Source organism: Myotis nattereri (assembly GCF_964212035.1).
Source record: "Myotis nattereri genome assembly, chromosome: 1".
In the NCBI taxonomy this organism is placed as follows: domain Eukaryota; kingdom Metazoa; phylum Chordata; class Mammalia; order Chiroptera; family Vespertilionidae; genus Myotis; species Myotis nattereri.
Genome location: NC_138075.1, coordinates 224,985,897 through 225,007,873, shown reverse-complemented (window position 1 = coordinate 225,007,873; position 21,977 = coordinate 224,985,897). Strand labels below are relative to the sequence as shown.

At 36.2% G+C, this 21,977-nt stretch overlaps 1 protein-coding gene across 3 annotated transcripts in view; it reads right to left on the bottom strand.

Annotated features, from left to right (window-relative positions):
- Window positions 1-21,977, bottom strand: part of RAB28 (RAB28, member RAS oncogene family) — a 64,106-nt gene that overhangs the window by 5,178 nt on the left and 36,951 nt on the right. For 2 of the 3 annotated variants that reach the window (XM_081084252.1, XM_081084254.1), the window contains exons 5-6: window positions 4,718-4,821; window positions 2,841-2,918 (exon numbers count right to left, since the gene is read on the bottom strand). In XM_081084252.1, coding sequence (XP_080940378.1) covers window positions 2,841-2,918; window positions 4,718-4,821 — 182 coding nt within the window. The remainder of the gene's footprint in view (window positions 1-2,840; window positions 2,919-4,717; window positions 4,822-21,977) is intronic. The other variant, XM_081084253.1, reaches the window with a different exon arrangement.

Genomic DNA, 21,977 nt, shown 5'->3' with positions numbered 1-21,977 from the left:
TATGGTACTCTGTACACTGTAGGAACTTAAAGACAGCTACTCTTCCTGTTCTTCCACAAAATGCGCTGCCACTAACATTCATCACTTTAGGCAAGTTACTCACCTCTTTGTTCTTCATGATGGACTACGCTATTAAAAAAAAAAAGATTTGCCAAAACCGGTTTGGCTCAGTGGATAGAGCGTCAGCCTGCGGACTGGGGGGTCCCAGGTTCGATTCCGGTCAAGGGCATGTACCTGGGTTGCGGGCACATCCCCAGTAGGAGATGTGCAGGAGGCAGCTGATCGATGTTTCTCTCTCATCGATGTTTCTGACTCTCTATCTCTTCCCCTTTCTCTCTGTAAAAAATCAATAAAATATATTTAAAAAAAAAAAGATTTATCTACATGGTCTCTAAGGTCCCATCTAGTTTTGAAACTATATGAAAAAATAAATTTAAAGGTGATTAGAGAAAGATATGATATAGAAATTCATTAAGCAATGTTCAATATCTGAGGTTTAGATTAGTATGAACAAAGTGGGTAAATATGTTCTTATAAGGAAGACAGGTGATGTTTAGGATAAAAAAATAAACACTAGTGCAGTCTTTGTAAACTTATTTGACAAAATGATACAAAAATATTAACATCTAGGTAACAAGAATCTAAGTTCCTTATGGCTCCTTAAGGAAGGTCAGTATTCAGATAAAACAGAAAAGAGAAGTATCAGGGGTTAAAGGCGTTTGTGTTTATAGTTATACACTAAGTAAAACAGAATTAAAATCTTAAACATGCCTACTATATGCCCTATGCTAGAAACTTTTATATAGAGTATGAAAATATTCAGAGGTCACATAAAGAATATATATTTTTAGCAAGTTTAGTGAGTATCTCATATGAAATTTTTGTTTAGAAAAAACTAATGCATACTTAATTTAAATCAAACAGAAATTCATAGTTTATTAACTGGCAAGTGAAACTGTCATGATTTAAAATGTATTAAGAATGTATTAAGAACTTTGAACACCAAGTATAGAAGGCAAAACATCCTTGCAATTCAGACAGACAGAGATAACATACAAGATAGTACATTTTCGTTTCAGACTACCTAATGCATTATTAAGGAGCTAAATTTTAAACTTCCGAGAGAACAGCAGTAGTAAATTTATTTTTTCTCGTAAAGGTTTGACTACTTTGTAAACAAAAAATTCTGAACAATCTCAGAAACTAGGACATTTGTTAACAACCCTTCCCAACTTTTATACTATCTTAGAGGAGAATGGTTGGGGCAGGGGAGAAAAGAGAACAAATAAACAATGAAAATGAAACTATCAACTAAATTGGGAATTGTGAGAAATGCAACTAGAGTGTACTTAATTGTTTAAATACCTGCCTGCCCATTTGTGCTGGGAGTTCCTTGAGGACAAGGACTTATTCATCTCTGTGGTCCCTGGCACAAAGTAGACCCTCAAAACATGTTGGCTGTATTCAGAAACTACATTCCATTTCTATCTTATCCATATCTATTCAAGATAGAACTTGCACAATGTGCTAAGTCATTTTATGACTCCCAAACAGTAATGATCTCGGTTAGAAGTAAAATAACAGAATCTCTTTCAAAAAATCAGTGAATGGAATTAAGACTACAGCCTTATTACAAATATTTGTCACAAACTAAATTACTGTAGCATCAATTTCCACGTGACTTGGTGAGTCTACCATCTCCTATAAAATGAATAAAAACACTTTCAAACATTACACCAAATCCCCTCAGGTATCTTTTAAATGGCATAAAACCCACAGAAACCATTCACATCTCCCTCTCTCTCTCTCCTTTTCTCTCTCTCTCCCCCTCCCTGCCCACCCTCCCTCCATTCTCTCCCTCTTTCTCTCTCCTCCTTTTCCTTCCTCCCTCTCTCCTTCCCTCCCTCCCTCCCTCCCTTCCTTCCTTCCTCTTTTTCCATATATATTTTTGGTTTTAATATACACCTTGTATACATAAACAAAAAATATAAAACCTGAACTTCTTTGTCTTTTTCCCCCCTAGTTCTTTACATCCAAATGGCCAACAAACACATGAAAAAGATGTTCAACATCACTAATCACCAGGGAAATGTAAATTGACACCACAATGAGCTATCACTTCACACAATGGCTATCATCAGGAACTCAAGAGATGTCCTGGCGAGGATGTGCAGAAAAGAGAACCCTTGTGCACTGTTGGTAAGAATGTAAATGGTACAGCACTATAAAAAACACTATGGAGGTTCCTCTAAAAATTGAACTATCATATGATCCAACAGTTCCATTCCTGGATATTTGTCCAAAAAAAAAGAAAACACTAATTCAAAAAGATATATGTACCACAATGTTCATCACAGTGTTTTTTACAACAGCCAAGATATGGAAACAACCTAACTATCCCACAACAAATAAATGGATAAATAAAATGTGGTGTGCACACACACACACACACACACACACACAGAGAGGAATATTATTCAGCCGTGAGAAAGGAGGACATTTAGCCACTTGCAACAGCATGAATGAACTTAAGTATATTATGCTAAGTGAAGTAAGTCACACAGAGAAAGATAAATACCACAGGATATCACTTACATGTGAAACTTTAAAAAGCCAAACTTGTAAAAACAGAGAATAAAATGGTGTTACCTGGGAATGAGGGGCGGGAGGACAGGGTAGATATGGTTAAGGGTACAAACTTACACTAAAGTAGTAAAGCCAGAGATATAATGTGCAGTACAGTGAATAATCATCAAACCCACGAAGAGACTAGAACTTAATTATTCCAACTACTAAAAAGAAATAAATTACTCTTTAAATATAAAGTTCAATGTAATCACCTGTGACTGTTCTATTTCTGCTTTGTTTAATTTGATTCCAAGGATTTCAGCAGCAACTTTCTGAAAACACAGGAATACCTACATACCAAAAATAGGTTTAAATGATTTAAAACAGGCATGCTTAAGTTACCTTCAAATAAACTGAACTTTCTAAACAATAATAAATAGCAAGAATTACAAAATATGATGCACCAGGTTATTCCAAAAATAGCTTTATTTGTCAGAGACAACAAATGTAATAAACTTTTAAGTCATTAAACCCATAAACTGAACAAATTCATAAAATTCAGTAAATTGATCTAAACATAAATCCCTAAAAACTTACATTTTAAAGATTTTAACATAAGACGATTACAGTGACCACATTCAAAAAATACTAGCAAAACAAACACCTACAGGTGCTGAAGAAAATGAGAATATAGTATGCTACCTGGGTTTTTCACTGCCAACTTTAAATTGGTCTTTTGACCTGGCTTTAGTCTATACCTTAAAAATCTTTGCTGCTCTCAAGTCAATAAACTCTCCACATCTTTTGAGCAGAACAACTTAGAAATCCCTACTGTATTTTATCAATTCAGAGTGAAGGAGCAGTATACTCCATTATCAATACGCAAAAGTCTACAAACACTTCTCTATAAACAGACTTTTCATACACTGTTAGCTTATGTTATGATTTCTAGCACTCCAATCCAGAGTTCACCTGTAAGGTATAACTTGTCTTTGCTTCATAAGTGTACTATCATTTTCTTATCCCTACTTACCTCATGATTACTTACTGAATATTTGTCACAATTTTATTAATCTAATTTTGATTTCTAATCAAAAATAGATACATACTCCGAAAGGCTTATGTCATTTGCACCTCAAAAAGTAATATATATTATAGTTCACTGATAGCCAATATTTAAGGAAAAACAGGAACGTTAGTGTGGTAGAATGGAGAGGAAGAGATGGATTGTACAAGAAAATAAGCAGAGATTACAAATCATGTAAGATCTGGGAGGCTATTAGAAGGGCTGTGGCTTTTACTCTGAGTAAAATGGAAACCCTGGGACAGTGGCTTGTTGTAATTTCTATTTTGATAGGTTCAACCCGGCTGCTGTACTAAGTACTCACTAGAGAAGATCAAGGGTACAAAAAAGAAACCAGCGAAGATAATAATGTCAGAGATGATGAGGGCTTGAAACAAAGCCGTGCAGTGCAAATATAAGAAATAACCACCGGGTTCTGGACATATTTTGAAAGTAGAGCCAAGAGGACTTGAGGTGTAAAGAAAGGAGGGTTCAAGGATAACTCCAATATAATTTTGGATTTAGTAATTGATAGAACTGCCATTTACTGAAGTGGGAAGACTGTGAGAGATTTGAAGAAGGAATACCAACAGCTCAGAATGGACCTGAATTAAACTTGGACTGCCTATCAGACATCTCAGCAGAGGTCTTAGGTGGACAGTTGAACACTGAGTCTGATCAAAGCCACGAGGCTAGATGAGGTCACGAAGGAAATAAGTTTAGAAAAAGAAATACACAAAGTGGGCACTCAGCAAATGCAAACTGCTGGCAGGAGCACTAATATTTGTGAGGATCAGAAAAAGAAGACTAGAAGGAATGAATCATCATATGAGATTAGCAGTCATCTCTGAATGCTGAAATTATGGGGATTTATATTCTTTTTAAACTCTTAAACAACCATAAACTTATGTTAAATGAATTACAAAAGTAATATAAACAGAATAAACATGTTACATCTAATCTAGTCTATTTTATATCTTCAATAAGCATTAATTTGTTGCAAAAAATAATGGAAATCACTTCCTATGAATATTAATAAATAAACGTAAAACCTCACTCATAAGATCCATTTTCATTGTTACTTACAGAGTCTCCTGTCTTTGCTGAGACAAAGTGGCTACTAAAACCATTTTCCTGGCAAAACCTCAAGTGTTTTTCAGGTTTTACTGTCCGCATATGCTCCAAATCAACTAGAAAGGTGAACAGAAACAGAGAAAAAATATTAGAGTCAATCAATATACTTTAACATGTTTAAGTTTGACTTATCTCCCAGTACTATATCCCAGCTTAGGCACTAACTGCGTAATCTTAGGCAATTTCCTTAACTTTTTTATGCCTCGGTCTCTAAACCTAAAAACTACGAATAACACATATACCTACCTTATATGGAGTGTTTGAGAATTAATCCATGTATAGTGCAAATGTCCAGTACCTGATAAGTGCTCAAAAAATGAAAGCTATCATTCTTATTATCTATATAGCTTCTGGAACATTGATGATGCTCAAAAAAGATTTCCTTCATATAATATTTTTAAACAGAGATTAATTGAAAGATTCATATTTAATTGAAACAGTTTAATTACTTTAATAATTAGAATAGTTCTGCAAGTTTTATAAATATTAACATTCAATAAATATGTAATTAATTTTTTGCTAAAAGATATCAATATTTCATAGTGTATTTAATTTATTTAAAGCCATGGTTTAATTTTACAAGGAGACAGCTCAGCTACTTTCCAAACCTAAAGTATGCATTTCGAAAGTAAGGGGTAAGCATTTATTTCCTTGAATACTTGTAGGTTCTTTAAAGCAAAGCACAGTATTCATATCCAATACTGGTTTCATCTGGCACAGTCTATTTTTTCAAATGTGACCCTTTATTGAACAGTTTCTCTCTTTACAACACTAGAAACCCTATAAGGGTGTTGACTCAATGCTGTCAAATTATAAGGCAAATATATTCACAGGATTTAAGGACAACTGGGTTCTTTGAGTCAATATAGGAGGGAAAAAGTTAAACTGATTTCCTGAGGAAGGGACCCAACTGACTTGTAAAAACTTGTAAATTTGCAAATCTAGTGAGCCTACATAATAGTGTCAATTGATTATCAACTAAAAAGTGCTCTCATTTTACATAAAAGGTTTTATTTAAAATTATATTGAAGGTCTTTAGTTTGTAGGCTCAAGAGATTTTTCTCTAGGAGATTTTTTATTTAGTCAGGGATTCTGAGTCCCATTTATATTGCTTAGCTTGAATAATGTGGAGTTTTTCTTTTATAACCACAAGTTGCTATTCCTTAAACATCACTAAGACCTTATTTACAAGAAAAGGCCAAAAAATGTACAGATACCACAGGCATCGATTTATACAAGACTAAAATACTAAGCTATTAGCACTGACATTTATATATCTAGGTTATCATAATATTAAAGCTAAAATACTTTCCTAATTCAACTAGAGTAAGAACAAATCCCGACATTAGGAAAAATCCCCCATGAGTAACTACCAATTTTTTTAAAAAGCAAGTTTGTCATTTTGTGTGTGTGTTACTTATTTTTTCAAATGGAACCATCTATCACTGTTCAACGTTTTTCTTTCTTTTTTTCTCTCCCTCCACCCTTCCCTACAACTCCCCAACTATCACATAAGTTATCTATAGCATTGGGTAATTTACTATCCAAGCCAAAGTTTTCCTCATGAAGATAGCAATAAAAGACCAGTATGTCACTGATCAATTGTGGGGGGGGGTGTGGGGGAGCATTTATTGAGTACCTATTATATACCAAGTACTGTACTAGGTAGTAAGAACCCACAGATGAAAAAGATACAATCATTTCTCAAAAAGTCATCCCCAGCATATGAATATAAAAGACCATTAAGGATATCAAAGTTATTTTAAATGACTGAGATTCTGACAAATGAGACAGCAGAGATTAAAAAAACACACAACTTCACTACAAAGTTTCCTTTTGTTGTCTTAGAATTTAACATTAAGAGGGTTCATTTACTAGAGTACTAATAAAATCTTTCTTTTCTTCTATTTTTAAGAATATTCTTAAAATTATTATCCAGTATCTACCTATCATACATGTGATAACACTTACTGCTACATGATTTAATTTCCTTTATGTCCTTCAGTAAAGCACATCATTTTTCAAGGTGTTAATATGTGTATATACATATATATATTTTTTTATCCTCACCTGAGGATATGTTGGTTTTTTTATTGATTTTAGAGAGAAAGGAAGGGACTGGAGAGGGAGGGAGGGAGAGAGGAGGAGGAGGAGGAGGAGGAGGAGGAGGAGGAGGAGGAGAAGGAGGGGGAGGAGGAGGAGGAGGGGGAGGAGGGGGAGGAGGGGGAGGAGGGGGAGGAAAGAAAGAAAGAAATATTGATAGGTTGCCTCTTGCAGGAGCCCAGACCAGGAATCAAACCCACAATCTTTTGGTGTACAGGATGACACTCCAACCAACCAAGCCACCCTAATAACAGTAATACATGTTCATTTCCCAAATATTCAGAAAAACAATTATGAAAATGAAATTTAAAATGCCATTAACTAAAGACAACTACTATTAACATTTTGGCATATATCCTTCCAACATCTAAACAATATGAAGGACAATGGCATTAATATTGTATACACTGAGTGGCCAGATTATTATGACCACCTGACGTTTGTAGACAAATTAGCTGTAATTTCGCGCTGAAGTTGCTAGAGGGCCAGACCATTATAAATAGGGAAGCAGGTTGTAATTATATATATATACATATCCATCCCACATTCAAAGGCTGTTAAATTACATTGTTTACCCATATCTTCAGAAAAAAATCACTTCTACTGTCGTCATAAACAACCTGCTTCCCTATTTATAATGGTCTGGTCCTCTGGCAACTTCAGCACGAAATTATAGCTAATTTGTCTACAAACGTCAGGTGGTCATAATAATCTGGCCACTCAGTGTATATGCCATTTCTTTTACCTCAACCATATTACATCCTGCTTAACAATTTCAATGTATAACTTTACTGATGATTCATTCATTCATTCAACAAATATGAGTGTCAGGCACTGTCCTGGATGCTGCAGATTTAACAATGAGCTTACATTTTAATGAAGGGGAAAGGACCAACAAGTATATTCTATAGTATGACAAATGATGATAGATTTTTATGAAGAAAGATAAAGGGTACATAAGGGGTAGGGGTATTTTAAACAGCTAGGTAAAAAATCTTAAGAAGGCTAAGGACCAAGAATATCTGGGAGAAAGTCTTCCAAGCAGAGGAAAATGAAGTGCAAAGGTCCTAATGAAGATTATTCTTAGCATACTCAAGGAAAAGCCAAGAGGCCAGAGTGGCTAAGATCAGTTGGCAAGAAAGGGAAATAGCGTGAAATGAGGTTCAAAAAGCCAGGGCCATATTGTGCAGTGTGTGTCGGCCACTCTAAGAGAGATGGGAAGTTACTGGAGGGTTGTGAGGGGAAAAAGTTATAATCTGACTCACATTTTAAAAGATTCTGGGCTCTTTCTTTTGGAATAAACTACAGAGGGTCAAATGTAAAGCAGAGAAGCCACTGAGGGGGCTATAATCTAAGTGAGAGAGAATGTTACTTAGGACAAGAGTGGTAGCAACAGAGATAGTAAAAAGTGGGGCAGACTCTCAAAATATGTTCAGGATAAAAAGTAAATAGAATACGCTAATGGATTTAATATGAGATTTGAAAAATACCGAAAAGTCATTTGAAAATAGTTACCCCTAGATTTAAAATGAGACACAGTGTATTGGTGGATTTTTTGCAGCCACATTCATTTAGCTGCATGGGTGGATAGAGATTTGCATTAAAGTATAACTAAGGTTTTCTCAACCACTTAAAATAAATGAAAAGGACAGGGAAGCTGAAGACAGTAAACGCAATGTAGTAATTACATTTATGAAGAAAGGAATCTAAGTTGATTAAGAAGAAAGTTGAGTCCTGGCAATTCTGTGATATGGTACAGATGTTAGCTAACCATTTGGAGTAATCATTTTGCAGTACATAAGCGTATCAAATCAACACACTGTGTACCTTAAACTTACACAATGTTATATGTCAATTATATTATCTATAATAATAAAAGCATAATATGCTAATTAGATCAGACATTCTTCTGGACATCCATCCTTCCGGACAAAGCCATAGCGGGTGGGGGCCAGGGCCAAGGCCCTTGCACAGATTTCATGCATTGGGCCTCTAGTACATAACAAAACTGGAAAAAGAATACTAGGTAAAATACACAATACTTCCCTTTGTAATACTTTAAGCAATTAAAATAAAATAAAATAAAATAAAATAAAATAAAATAAAATAAAATAAAATAAAATAAATAAAATAAAATAAAATAATAAATAAAATAAAATAAAATAAAATAATAAAATAAAATAAAATAAAATAAAATAAAATAAAATAAAATAAAAATAAAAAAATACACAATACTTTAGGATGTTAAAATGTACACAATTATGCATATGGTAAAATTCTTACTTTGTAAGCATATTATATATGCATATATATGTGTAAATGACAGAAAAAAATATACTAGAATTTTAAACTATCCTTTCAAAGATGTTTGCATGGCAAGCAGCATACATACAGCTAATGTCTCCCTCAGACACAAACTGCAAGTCTCTTTATTGACTGGTATAATAAAAATAGTATCTCCCAGGTTGGATGCAATATTATATTTAAGATCATTAAATAATAATAATAATATCTCCCTTGAGAGCAAAGGTCAGAGGTTGACTTCTGACCTATTATAAAAGATTTAGGTTCCCTTAACTCTGGGTTCCTCAGCTGTAATACAGATCACTGCATGCACATCATCTATGGAGGTCACATTGCCCAGGTGAAACGTGGGGTGCAAAGAGAACCAATGCAAATATGGAACTCATCCTGCTTGCTATGAGTAATAAAGTCTTTCATCTCTGACCCAGGAGTCTCATACATTCTGCCAGTACCCATGGAGGTAGTAAGCTAATTTGTTATCTTCAAGCAGGGTGAAACCTAAGATCCTTTGCTGTTCTTAACAAAAAGAGAAAAATCTATATATATAAGAGCCTAAGTGACCGTTATGACCTGATGACCAGACAACTAGACAACTAGCCGGTAGCTATGATGTGCACTAACCACCAGGGGGCAGACACTCAATGCAGAAGCTGTCCCCTGGTGGTCAGTGAGCTCCCACAGCCAACCTCCCACAGCTGGCCAACCTCCTGCGGTCTCTCCCCCAGCCGGCCAACTTCCCACAGTCCCTCCCCCCAGCCCCAATCGGCCCCAATCGGGACTGAGCAAGACAGTCCTGATCAGCCAGGAGGGACTCCACCTATGCACGAATTCATGCACCGGGCCTCTAGTAGACATATAATGATAAGATGGGCAGATTGGTTAGCAACACTACACTTCCCAGATTAGTTTGCAATTAGGTGTGACCATGAGACAAACTTCTGACCAATGCAATGAAGAACTAACGTGCATCACTACTAGGCACTAAGATATTGAAATTTTAGGGACTGTTTGTCTAGCATCTAGCATTACCTTAACTAATAGAAAAACAATTTAAAATACAGATCTACATCTACTTGTTAAAAAATGAATCTCTTCCTCTTATATACCAAGTCTTGAATTATTCACTAATGATAACTTTAAATTATAATTAGAAAGGTAATAAAAACCTAAGCATTATAGTATAGTTGTCTCTGTAATTTGGGTTATGCAATACTCAATCTAATAGTCACAAAATTACATTAAACTTAATTATAAACTGAGAAGAATATTTTGTAGTTTTACTTACTAGGAAAAATGTTTTAAATTTACAATGTAGAAATATTTTTTCTGCCATTAAAAGGCTCAAGTAATACATAGAAAACAGTCTGAAAACTGAAATACATTTTCCCTTGTCAAAACATTTTGTTGGAAAATACAAGGAAAGATGCCTGAACAATTATCCAAACATGACCAATCTTATTTCATCCATATCCCCACTCACAGATTATTTGAATCTTTTTTTTCTTTTTATTAATTTCAGAGAAAGGAAGGGAGAGGGAGAGATAGAAATATCAATAATGAGCTTAATAACTTTAATAATTTATTAAATTTAATTTACGTGTTAAAATTATGTATATATTTTCACTTCTAAAACACACACACATGCTAATCCTGCAAGTCTATGACAACTTTTTTTTATTTTTCAATTACAGTTTGCATTCAACATTATTTTGTATTTGATGCAGGTGTACAGCACAGCAATTAGGCAATCATATACTTTACAAAGTGTCCCTCCCAATATTTCAGGTACCTGCCTGGCACTGTATACACAGTTAGACTGTATTCCCTGCACTTTATTTTACATCCCTATGACTATTTTGTAACTACCAATGGTACTTCTTCACCCAACCCCCATTCTTCTCCCTTCTGGTAACCATCAGTCTGTTCTTCCTGTCTATGAGTCTGTTTGTTTTGTTCGTTCATCTTGTTCTTTAGATTCCACACGTAAGTGAAATCATATATTTGTCTTTGTCTGGCTTATTTAACTTAGCAAAATACCTTCTAGATCCATCCATACTGTCTCAAATAGTAAGATTTCATTCTTTTTATGGCCAAGTAATATTCCATTGTATAATGTACCACTATTTTTTATCCGTTTGTCTACTGATGGGCACTTGGGTTGTCTCCATATCTTGGCTATTATAAATAACAAATTCATGCACCAGTGGGGTCCCTAGGCCTGGCCTGCAGGATCAGGCTGAAACCAGCTCTCCGACATCCCTTGAGGAGTCCTGGATTGCAAGAGGGCACAGGCCACCGGTGCACGATTGGGGCCAGGGAGGGACGCAGGTTAGCCAGCTGGGGAGGGACTGCAGGAGGGCTCCAGGGTGTGTCTGGCCCATCTCGCTCAGTCTGATCGGCCAGACCCCAGCAGCAAGCTAACCTATCAGTCAGAGCAACTGCTCCCTGGTGGTCAGTGCACGTCATAGCGACTGGTTGACCAGTCGACTGTCTGCCCCCTGGTGGTCAGTGCATGTCATAGCGAGCGGTTGAGCAGCCTTAGCATATCATTAGCATATTACACTTTGATTGGCTGAACGGACACTTAGCATATTAGGCTTTTATTATATAGGAATAGAGACCGATGAAATTCGTGCAAGGGGCTCAGCCCTTGCAGCCCCAGCTGCCTCGGCCAGCCCTCACAACCCCTCGCAGCCCCGGCTTTCGGAAGGTCATTCTGCTGTTCAGTCTAATTAGCATAGAAGCTCTTTATTATATAGGATACTGCAGTGAACATAGAAGTGTATATATTCTTTCAAATTAGTGTTTTGGGTTTCTTTAGAAATATACCAGAAGTGGAATCACTAGATCATAAGTCGGTTCTATTTTTTTTTTTTTTTGAGGAATATCCAGTTTCCATAGTGGCTGCACTAGTCTGCATTCCCACCAAGAGTGCACAAGGATTCCCTTTTCTCCAAATCAACATTTGTTGTTTGTTGATTTATTGGTGATAGCCATTCTGGCAGCTGTGAGATGGTATCTCATTGTGGTTTTAATTTGCATTTCTCTGATGATTAGTGACATTGAGCATCTTTTCATATGTCTATTGGCCATCTGCATGTCCTTTTTGGAGAAGTGTCTATTCAGGTTATTGGCCCATTTTTTGTTTGGTTTATTTGGTGTTAAGCTGTCTGAGCTCTTTATAAATTTTGGATATAACCCCTTTTATCAATGTATCATGACAAATATCTTCTCCCATTCAGTAAGTTGTCTTTTTCTTTTGTTGATGGTTTCCTATGAAAGCTTCTCTTTTTAAGGCCTATTTGTTTACTGGCATTCAGGCATCTTCATTGCATCTATCCATAGCAAGGGTGGGGAATGTACAGCAGGTGGGCTGGATAAGGCCCTTGAAATCATTTGGTCTGGCCCTGCCAAAGCATAAGGGGAGAGTTAATTAAATGACTGACCAAATATAGCAGGCTAATTTTTAAGTTGATAATTCTTTATGGCCCACAAGTAATGTTATAAATATCCAAATGAACCTAGGCAGAAAAAAGATTCCCCACCCCTAGATATAGTGAACAGAATAGTCTTTAAAACTACAGTACCAACTGTAACAAATAGCTTAAAAACTAGATATATCAAGTATACAATAATCAGGGCTACTTATCAGACTGATGTAAAATTTAAAATTCTTAAAAACTTCACAATAATATTGATATTACTTTTTTAATATATATTTTATTGATTTTTTAAAGAGAGGAAGGGAGAGGGATAGAGAGTTAGGGGATGGGAGAGAAACATCGATCAGCTGCCTCCTGCACACCACCTATTGGGGATGTGCCCGCAACCAAGGCACATGCCCTTGACCGGAATCGAACCTGGGACCTTCCAGTCTGCAGGCCAACGCTCTATCCACTGAGCCAAACCGGTTAGGGCTGATACTAATTTTTATATTGGCCTGAACTTTATAACATTCCTATCTTCCTAAATATTAATTTTCAACATGCTATAAGAACATATTCTATAATGAATATGAGTTTTTTATTCACACCAGATTGTATTACTTCACACTTTTTTTAAAAAAATGGAAAGTGTTACATGGTGCTAATTAATTATTTCACTGTCTATTCTGTCAATGGAAAAAAAACATGATAAGTAACTATTTGTGCTCCTCAGTCCACGTATGATGTCAGAAACAGAATATTCTCAGTGAAATGATTATAAAATATGTCACTGTCTAACTTAAAAAAGTAAAAACAAAATACAAATATAGCACTTGCACAGATTTTCACAGTAATTTTTAGGTTATCAAGGAAACATCTAGAGTGTTGATCTGGTTATACTCAATTCAAACAAACTACTTGTCACATTAACTACCTCCAGGAAGTTACTCCAAACACAAAATAAACTGTTTATGCCCCTACTCAGATAGATAACATGACAGATTGTTATTAGTTGAAGACAGATGAAATACATTAATTTGATTGTGAGCATGTGTTTAATTTTACCCTGCCATGTACACTCTCTAATGCTGTCTTTGTATGATGACATAGTAAATCATACTGTACTAGAAGAATTGCTAATGCAAGAAAATTAAAAATTACCAGAACTTGACTTCGACTTTGTAGATTTTTGAACCAACCTTCTTAAAAAATAACTGCTTGGAAATTACTGGGTTCCACAAAGAGATTTAAAAAAAAAAGGTGTCATAAAAGAAACGACTTTAATTCTAGTGCAAATGTGAAAATCTCTATGCAATGTAACATTTTTCCTGCATACTAGTTTTTCTATTTCTCTGTGAAATGTCTCTTCCTATCTTTTACCATTTTATACTGTTTTAAGTGTTTATGTTATCATGTGTAGAGGTAAGGACATTTGCCATATTTGTTCTGAATCTTCCCCTCTGGTTAGAATTTTCCTTTTAAGTTTCATTATATGTAAGAGACAGAAATTAAGATTGTATGAAATGAAATCACTAAGATACTAAGTTCGTTATCGTTTAAGCCAGTGGTTCTCAACCTTCTGGCCCTTTAAATACAGTTCCTCATGTTGTGACCCAACCATAAAATTATTTTTGTTGCTACTTCATCACTGTAATGTTGCTACTGTTATGAATCGTAATGTAAATATCTGATATGCAGGATGGTCTTAGGCGACCCTTGTGAAAGGGTTGTTCGACCGCCAAAGGGGTTGCGACCCACAGGTTGAGAACCGCTGGTTTAAGCTTTGCTTATTTGGTTCTTTTGTCACATGCAGCTGAAGAAAAAAAAAAGGAAAAAAAGCACATAGAACAATAGCCACTTACAATAAGGAGGTAATATGCAAATTAACCCTACGCCCTCACCCTCAAAAAATGGCTACCTATGACCAGGCTGGCAGGGGGGTTAATGAGGGACAACCAAATGAATGAACAAGCAGGCAGCGTGGGGCAACCAGGCTGGCAGATGGGGGAAGATGGGGGCGACCAGGCCGGCATGGGGGGCAGTAAGAGGCGACCAGGCCATGGGGGGGGGGCAGTTAGGGGCAACCAGGCCAGTGGCGGGGGGGGGGCAGTTGGGAGCAACCAGGCTGGCGGGGGGGGGGGGGCAGTTGGGAGCAACCAGGCTGGTGTGGGTGGGGGCAGTAAGGGGTGACCAGGTCGGCAGGGTGGGGCAGTTAGAAGCAACCAGGCCAGCAGGGAAGGGGCAGTTGGGAGCGACCTGGCCAGCAGGGAGGGCAGTTAGGGGCAACCAGGCCAGCAGAGGGGGGGCAGTAAGAGGCGACCAGGCCGGCGGGGGGGCGGAGGCAGTTGGGAGTGACCAGGCTGGTATGGGAGGGTGGGGGGGAGCAGTAAGGGGTGACTAGGTTTGCAGGGCGGGACAGTTAGGAGAGACCAGGCCAGCAGGGAGGGGGCAGTTGGGACTGACCTAGCCGGCAGCGGGGGGCAGTTAGGGGCGATCAGGCCAGCATACAGAGACAGTGAGGGGTGATCAGGCTGGGGGGGGGGGGCAGTTAGGGGCCACCAGGCAGGCAGGCAGGTGAGCGATTAGGAGCCAGCGGTCTAGGATTATGAGAGGGATTTCCAGCTGCTGGTTTAGGCCCGATCCCAGAGCAGTCGGACATCCCCCAAGGGGTCCCAGATTGGAGAGGGTGCAGGCTGGGCTGAGGGGACCCCCGCCCCCCTGCCTGTGCACGAATTTTGTGCACCAGACCTCTAGTTTGCTGGATAAAGAAAAATATTTTTAGGCTTTTGGAAAAAATACAAAATATCAACTGTGTCAAAAATAATATATACTCCTTCATTTCTCAGGAATACAACACAGGACTGAAATTAATGAACTAGAGCAGTGATGGCGAACCTTTTGAGCTTGGCGTGTCAGCATTTTGAAAAACCCTAACTTAACTCTGGTGCCGTGTCACATACAGAAATTTTTTGATATTTGAAACCATAGTAAAACAAAGACTTATATTTTTGATATTTATTTTCTATATTTAAATGCCATTTAACAAAGAAAAATCAACCCAAAAAATGAATTCTCGTGTCACCTCTGACACGCGTGTCATAGGTTCGCCATCACTGAACTAGAGTCTCACACCACAATGAGAGTATCACAAACATGTATTAAATAATAGCAGCAAGACACAAAGGAATGCTTGCAAATTAAAAATGACTAATTATAAATTACTTAGTGAAGCATACAGAGATGATGAAACTAAAAAAACTGTGAGGAAAAGATCAGGACACAAGATAAGTTACCTCTAAAGAGAAAGGATTGATAAAAGCACCAGGTAGAAGGCCTCTGGGTGCTTGACAATGCTCTACTTCCTGACCAAGGAATATCCTTTAAATTACACATATATTTTACATAGTCTTCTGTATATATCTCACTGTATTAAAAATTCCTATTAAAATTATTATAATAACTTGACAGTCTTCTCTTCAAACCTAATATTTTTCATATCATCATAAAGAAGGGTCACAGTTGGAAAAATATTCATGGTTTTTGTAATTTTTCCCAAGGATCTCTATTCTTTTTTTTTTACACTGGGTATACTTTTTATTTCTTACCGCTCTACACATATTTTTTTTTTATTTATTAAGGTATTACATGTGTCTTTATCCCCCCATTGTCCCCTTACCTGCACCCCCGCTCATGCCCTCACACCCATAGTGCCTGTGTCCATTGATTATGCTTATATGCATGCATACAAGTCCTTTGGTTGATCTCTCTCCCTACCCCCACCCTCTTCTGCCTTCCCTCTGAGGTTTGACGATCTGATCAATGCTTCTCTGTCTCTGGATCCGTTTTTGTTCATCAGTTTATATTGTTCATTATATTCCACAAATGAGTGAGATCTTATCAAATCATACTCTTTTGACCTATTTGTATATGTAATGAACCTTGTGGATTTTCACTTCAATTATTTATCACCTGACTGCCAGATCCTCATTTGCTACTTTGTTTTTGGTAATTTTCCAACAATTTCATAGATTCTCAACGCTACAAGATTTGCCTAATCACTTTGCACTGTATTTCTATTCAGTCATATATATCCACAAAATGACCTGTAAGGATTCTGAAGCAATAATGATAAATATTGTTAACTCTGTAGAGTCACTAGACACAAACAATAGTCAGTATCAAAAGGACAGGGAGGGCAGTATGTAAGAATCATATTATTTCTTTGATTTATTTAGTTATAATTAATTAGATTATGTAAATTTCCTCTGGTCATGGTTAATAGATAATTACTTGTCCTCTAACTTCAGGCTAAAATGAAATAATTGGTTTAAATGAGGACTAGAGAGTAAGTAAATCTTTCTACATTTGTGACTATCTGCAAACTCTATTGCTTCCTATAACATTTGTGCATAAATCATAAAGATTAGCATTTTCCCACATGCCAAAAGCATAAAGAAACTGGAAAATTAATAAACTGCCTTCCTTACTTTATATCATGTTTTGGGCTTTCTTATTAAGAATTTTATATTGGTATAGTCCTATATAGGTTTATTTGCAACGTTCTGCGTGACAAATATAATAAGGTTCAAGTTGACTCATGCCTTTCAAACATAGACTTGCATGAAAAAAAGTATTTGTCTTGCCTAGACACCAGCATATCCTGGGATTTGGCAATGAACAGAAGCCATAGTAAGAACTGCTTCAAGTGGCAATTTTATTCTGGCTATTTAATTCTTCTTTATACTTTCCTCTATTTTCCAATTGCCCACAATAACCATAAATTAGATATATTGGGAGAGGGGAATGACAGAACATGATTATAATAACAAAAGGGAGGAGGGCTGGGGGCGGGGGGTGAAGTGGGGGACAACTGATTTCCTTCCAACAATTTAAAAATGTTAAAACCATTCTTAGATAGCAAGACATACAAAAAGAGGCCATGGGCCTAGTTTGCTGACCCTTGCTCTACACTACTGCTCAAATCACAATGATGGAGTATGCCTATACTCCAACTGTGACAAAATGTTTTAAATTTCCCTTTATTTCAGACTATCTCCTAACTTATGTGGATTTATTCATTCTTTTACTTCTTCCTGGTCTACTCTTTCTTGCCCTTCTCTGTATGGCACATTCCCGCATACCCCTTAAGATTCTGTTTAAGCATTTACTTCTGCTAGAATAATACTATCATACTGTCCTGTCCCTCCTATCATTGTGCTTGGTACAACAAAGGCATGAATGATGAATGAATAAATGAACGAATGAATGAATGAATGAATGAATACTTTAAAACATAAGAGAAAACTGAATGTGGGCAAATGTTCACAAGAATATTAATAACAGTAAATTCTCACATGTAGTTATGTTTATATGGCCATCAATATGCATTTTAACCAAACTGATTTTAGAAAAGTAAAACATTTCTCATAAAACAGAAAGCATTTTCTTAATTATAAAATGTCCCTTAGACTTTGATAGTAAACTTTGATGTAACAAACTCTGCGAAGATGGTGTTAGCCCAATGTGTCAATAAGCCAAGAAATAAATAGTAAGACAACTGTCAAAAAAAATGCTTCCTCTAAAAAAGAATAATAATGGATCAATTTAAAGGCATAAGTACAGATGATTCCTAATAGACAACTTTTGAGAGGAAAACTTCATTCCAAGACTTAAATGTAAAATTTAATCAATTTTATCAATTTATATTAAAATACAGAATAGTGATCAGTAGTCTTTCATACCTAAAAAAGATGAGATCCTGAATAGGCCTAGAAAACATTTATGTCCACTCACAAAGAATTTAGTTCGGTCTCAATATATTAGCATATCAAATTATAACTCTATGGATATAAATGGCAGTGTTGGGAAAAGAGCTGGGATAAAGAAGGAAACAAAATTATACAACCATCTTTGGTGTCCAGTTTTAAACCAAAAAATGCTTCTTTACAGAAACTAAAATAAACAAAATTCAGCTGATAAGTTTTAACACTAACTAGTTTTTTGTTTGTTTTCAGATACCTGACATTTTGTTTTGTTTTTGTTAAACTGAACTGACCACTCTGTACTTTTTGGCTAATCCCAAACTACAGAAAATTCTAAAATGGGATTTAATAACCACTCTTGACAAGATTTTTAAAACTCCAAAATGAGGCTTTCATTTTCAAAAGATTCATCTTTCTTGTATAAAAAATCTGTTTCTTAATGAACATGTAAAACCATACATCTGAAAAGTAAATAGCTGGTATCAGAAGATAAACTGAAAATTTTCTAGCTTAGGAGAAAACAAATGCACATAGCCAAAATCCCAAATCTAAGAATATTTTACTTACAACTAGTGGTCTTTTATAGGGGGGGGGGGGTGTTACTAGATGATACACTTTAAAGTGCACTCAAATACTGCACATGGTGCTCCTAATTCAAAATTAAACCTCGGAAGTATATCTGATGGGTGCAATATGTTCTGTAAAGCTAAAACAATAAACACATGAGTTTATACCCAAAAGAGGCAGAAGAAAGCTGTCAGTCTATATGACAATATATTTCATATATTTCAAGAGACTACAGAAAATCCACTTGAAGACTACAATTCATAGATAGATAACTGTTATGTTAATGAATCACCTGATTCTGAGATTGCCAAAAATACTTATTTTATTGAATACTCCAAGAAAAAAATTTTAATCAGAAAAACTGACACTGTTCCTTCCCATGTCAAAAATACAATTAGCATTTATGAATAAAATTCTGAGATTTCTTAATAAATATTGTAATTATGGGAAAACAATGAAAAGGGAAATTCCTAAACTCTGATTGGCCTTCTTCTAGAATACTCACTATTTGAAGAACAGATGAAGACTACACCATGAAAATTTAGAATGAATAAGCATTATAGCTTTTCAGGTTAGACACTAATAAGAATTTTCCACTCTTGCTTTTATCTGGCAAATCTATTACTTTCTCAACTTACTGGGATCTATTATTCATTTAAGTTTGACTCCTGGTTCATTTTTCCCTCTTTATAATACACTGTAAAATCATGTATTTTTAAAGTCAGAAATAATCACAAAGAAATCACCTCTATATATAAAAGGCTAATATGCAGTGTTCCCCTCAGGAGTTCGACTGGAACATCTCTCTCTCACCAACTCCAAACACAATGCCAAGGGTGACCTATGAGAGAAACTTGCACCCCTCACTAGGGAGCTGTACATACACGGAAAAATTCAGAGGAGGTGAAGGGGGAAATGTGGCAGGAGCTATCCTAGAAGCACACCTAGAAGGTGAGGAGCAAACCAATGGCACAGTGTAAGAGCTGTCACGGTGCCTGACTCAGCACTGACCCTCGAGTCAAAATGCATGCCTGACACTTCATTTCCTCCTTAAAACATAGTCAAAACATCTCCTGTGACCACTGTTAACGAGAACAATAGGGAAGGAATTTTTAGGAAACATATTTCCACTTTAGCCAAGTTGACATAGCACAATGCCTCCACAGAAACAGGTCAGTGCCTCCACATAACCTCAAACTGTGCCAAAGGTATAAAGAAAGGAAGGATAGCTGTACAGAGTGATCAAATTCTCAACATCACTCCAAAGTAACCCTTCCAAACTTCTACAATGGATAGGGGATCTCAGTTACTGTCTATATATGTACCCATATTAGAAGCCTATCAACACGCCATCAATACTCTATGGCTGGGGTGAAATATATTGCAATTCCTGAAGTTTGTGCACACATTCAAGGTAAAAACTACTAAGAAAATCGAATAATGACCTTCATCCTAAATTTTAAAAACCAGGTCAGCTACCAATACTATTCAATCCTATCTTAATATTTAAATAGGAATAAGCAAGAGTCTTTAAATCTTAAAGAATCAGAAACATGAATGTAAGGCTACAGACCTGTTGACCCTCAAGAAAATAGTCAATAATGAAATGAAGGACAAAGAAAACAAAGGCAAGCACCCCATCGCCTTGTCTCCAACCTCTTCCCGCTCTGGCTGGACATTAAAATTAAACACTGCTCTGCTAAAAACAATGTCAGGAAAATGAGAAGACAAGACCCAGACTGGCCAAAAATATCTGCAAAAGACACATCTGATAAAGTAGTGTCATCCAAAATATATATATAAAAACTCTTAAAACTGAACATTGAGAAAATAAACAACCCAGTTGAAAAATGGGTCAAAGTCCTTAGCAGACACCTCACCAAAGAAGATATACAGATGGCAAGATATACATATGTGAAAAGATGTTCCAAACATGTTAGCAAGGAAATGGAAATTAAAACAACATACCACTATAACCTACTTTGTTGAAATAAAGTAAAATGAATTAAATGGAAAGACTCCCCATGTTCATGGATTGAAAGACTCAATATTATAAGATGGCAATGTTCCACAGATTGATCTACAGATTCAACACAGTGCCCATCAAATTCCAAGCTAACTTGTTTTCAGAAGGATAAGCTAATCCTAAATTTCATGTGGAAATGAAAGGAATACAGAATAGTCAAAACAATCTAGGAAAAGAATAAGGCAGGAGGAATCACAATTCCTTATTTCAAAACTTACTACAAAGCTACATTAATAAGACAGTGTGGTACTGGATAGTTATGCAGATCAATGAAATATAAGTGAAGAGTCCAAAAATAAACCTATACATCTATAGCTAACTGATTTCTGACAAGAATGACAAGACCGTTCAATGGGAAAAGAATAGTCTCTCAACAAATTGTGCTAGGACAACAGGATATCCACATGAAAAGAATGAATTTTGACTCTTAATGACACCATATAAAAAATTTACTCAATATGAATTGAAGACCTAAACCTAAGAGTTAAAACCATAAAACTCTTGAAACATAGTTATAAATCTTCATGACCTTGGATAAGCAACAATTTCTTAGATACAATACCAAAAGCATAAGCAAAACAAAGAAAAAAATAGATAAATTGGATTTTATCAAAGTTAAAAACTTTTATGTATCAAATGACATTACTACCAAGAAAATGAAAAGGCAACCTGCAGAATCAAAGAAAACGTTTACAAATCATCTATCTGATAAACAAGAACACTTACAGCCCTAGCCAGTTTGGCTCAGTGGATAGAGCATCGGCCTGCGGACTGAAGGGTCCCGGTTTCAATTCCACTCAGGGCACATGCCCAGGCTGCGGGTTTGATCCCCAGTGGGAGGCATGCAGGAGGCAGCCGATCAATGATTCTCTCTCATCATTGCTATTTCAATCTCTCTCTCCCTCTCTCTTCCTCTCTGAAATAAAAATAGATGTTTTTTTAAAAAAGAACACTTACAACTCAACAATAAAAAGACAATCCAATTTAAAAATGGACAAATGATTTGAATGTTCACTTCTACAAAG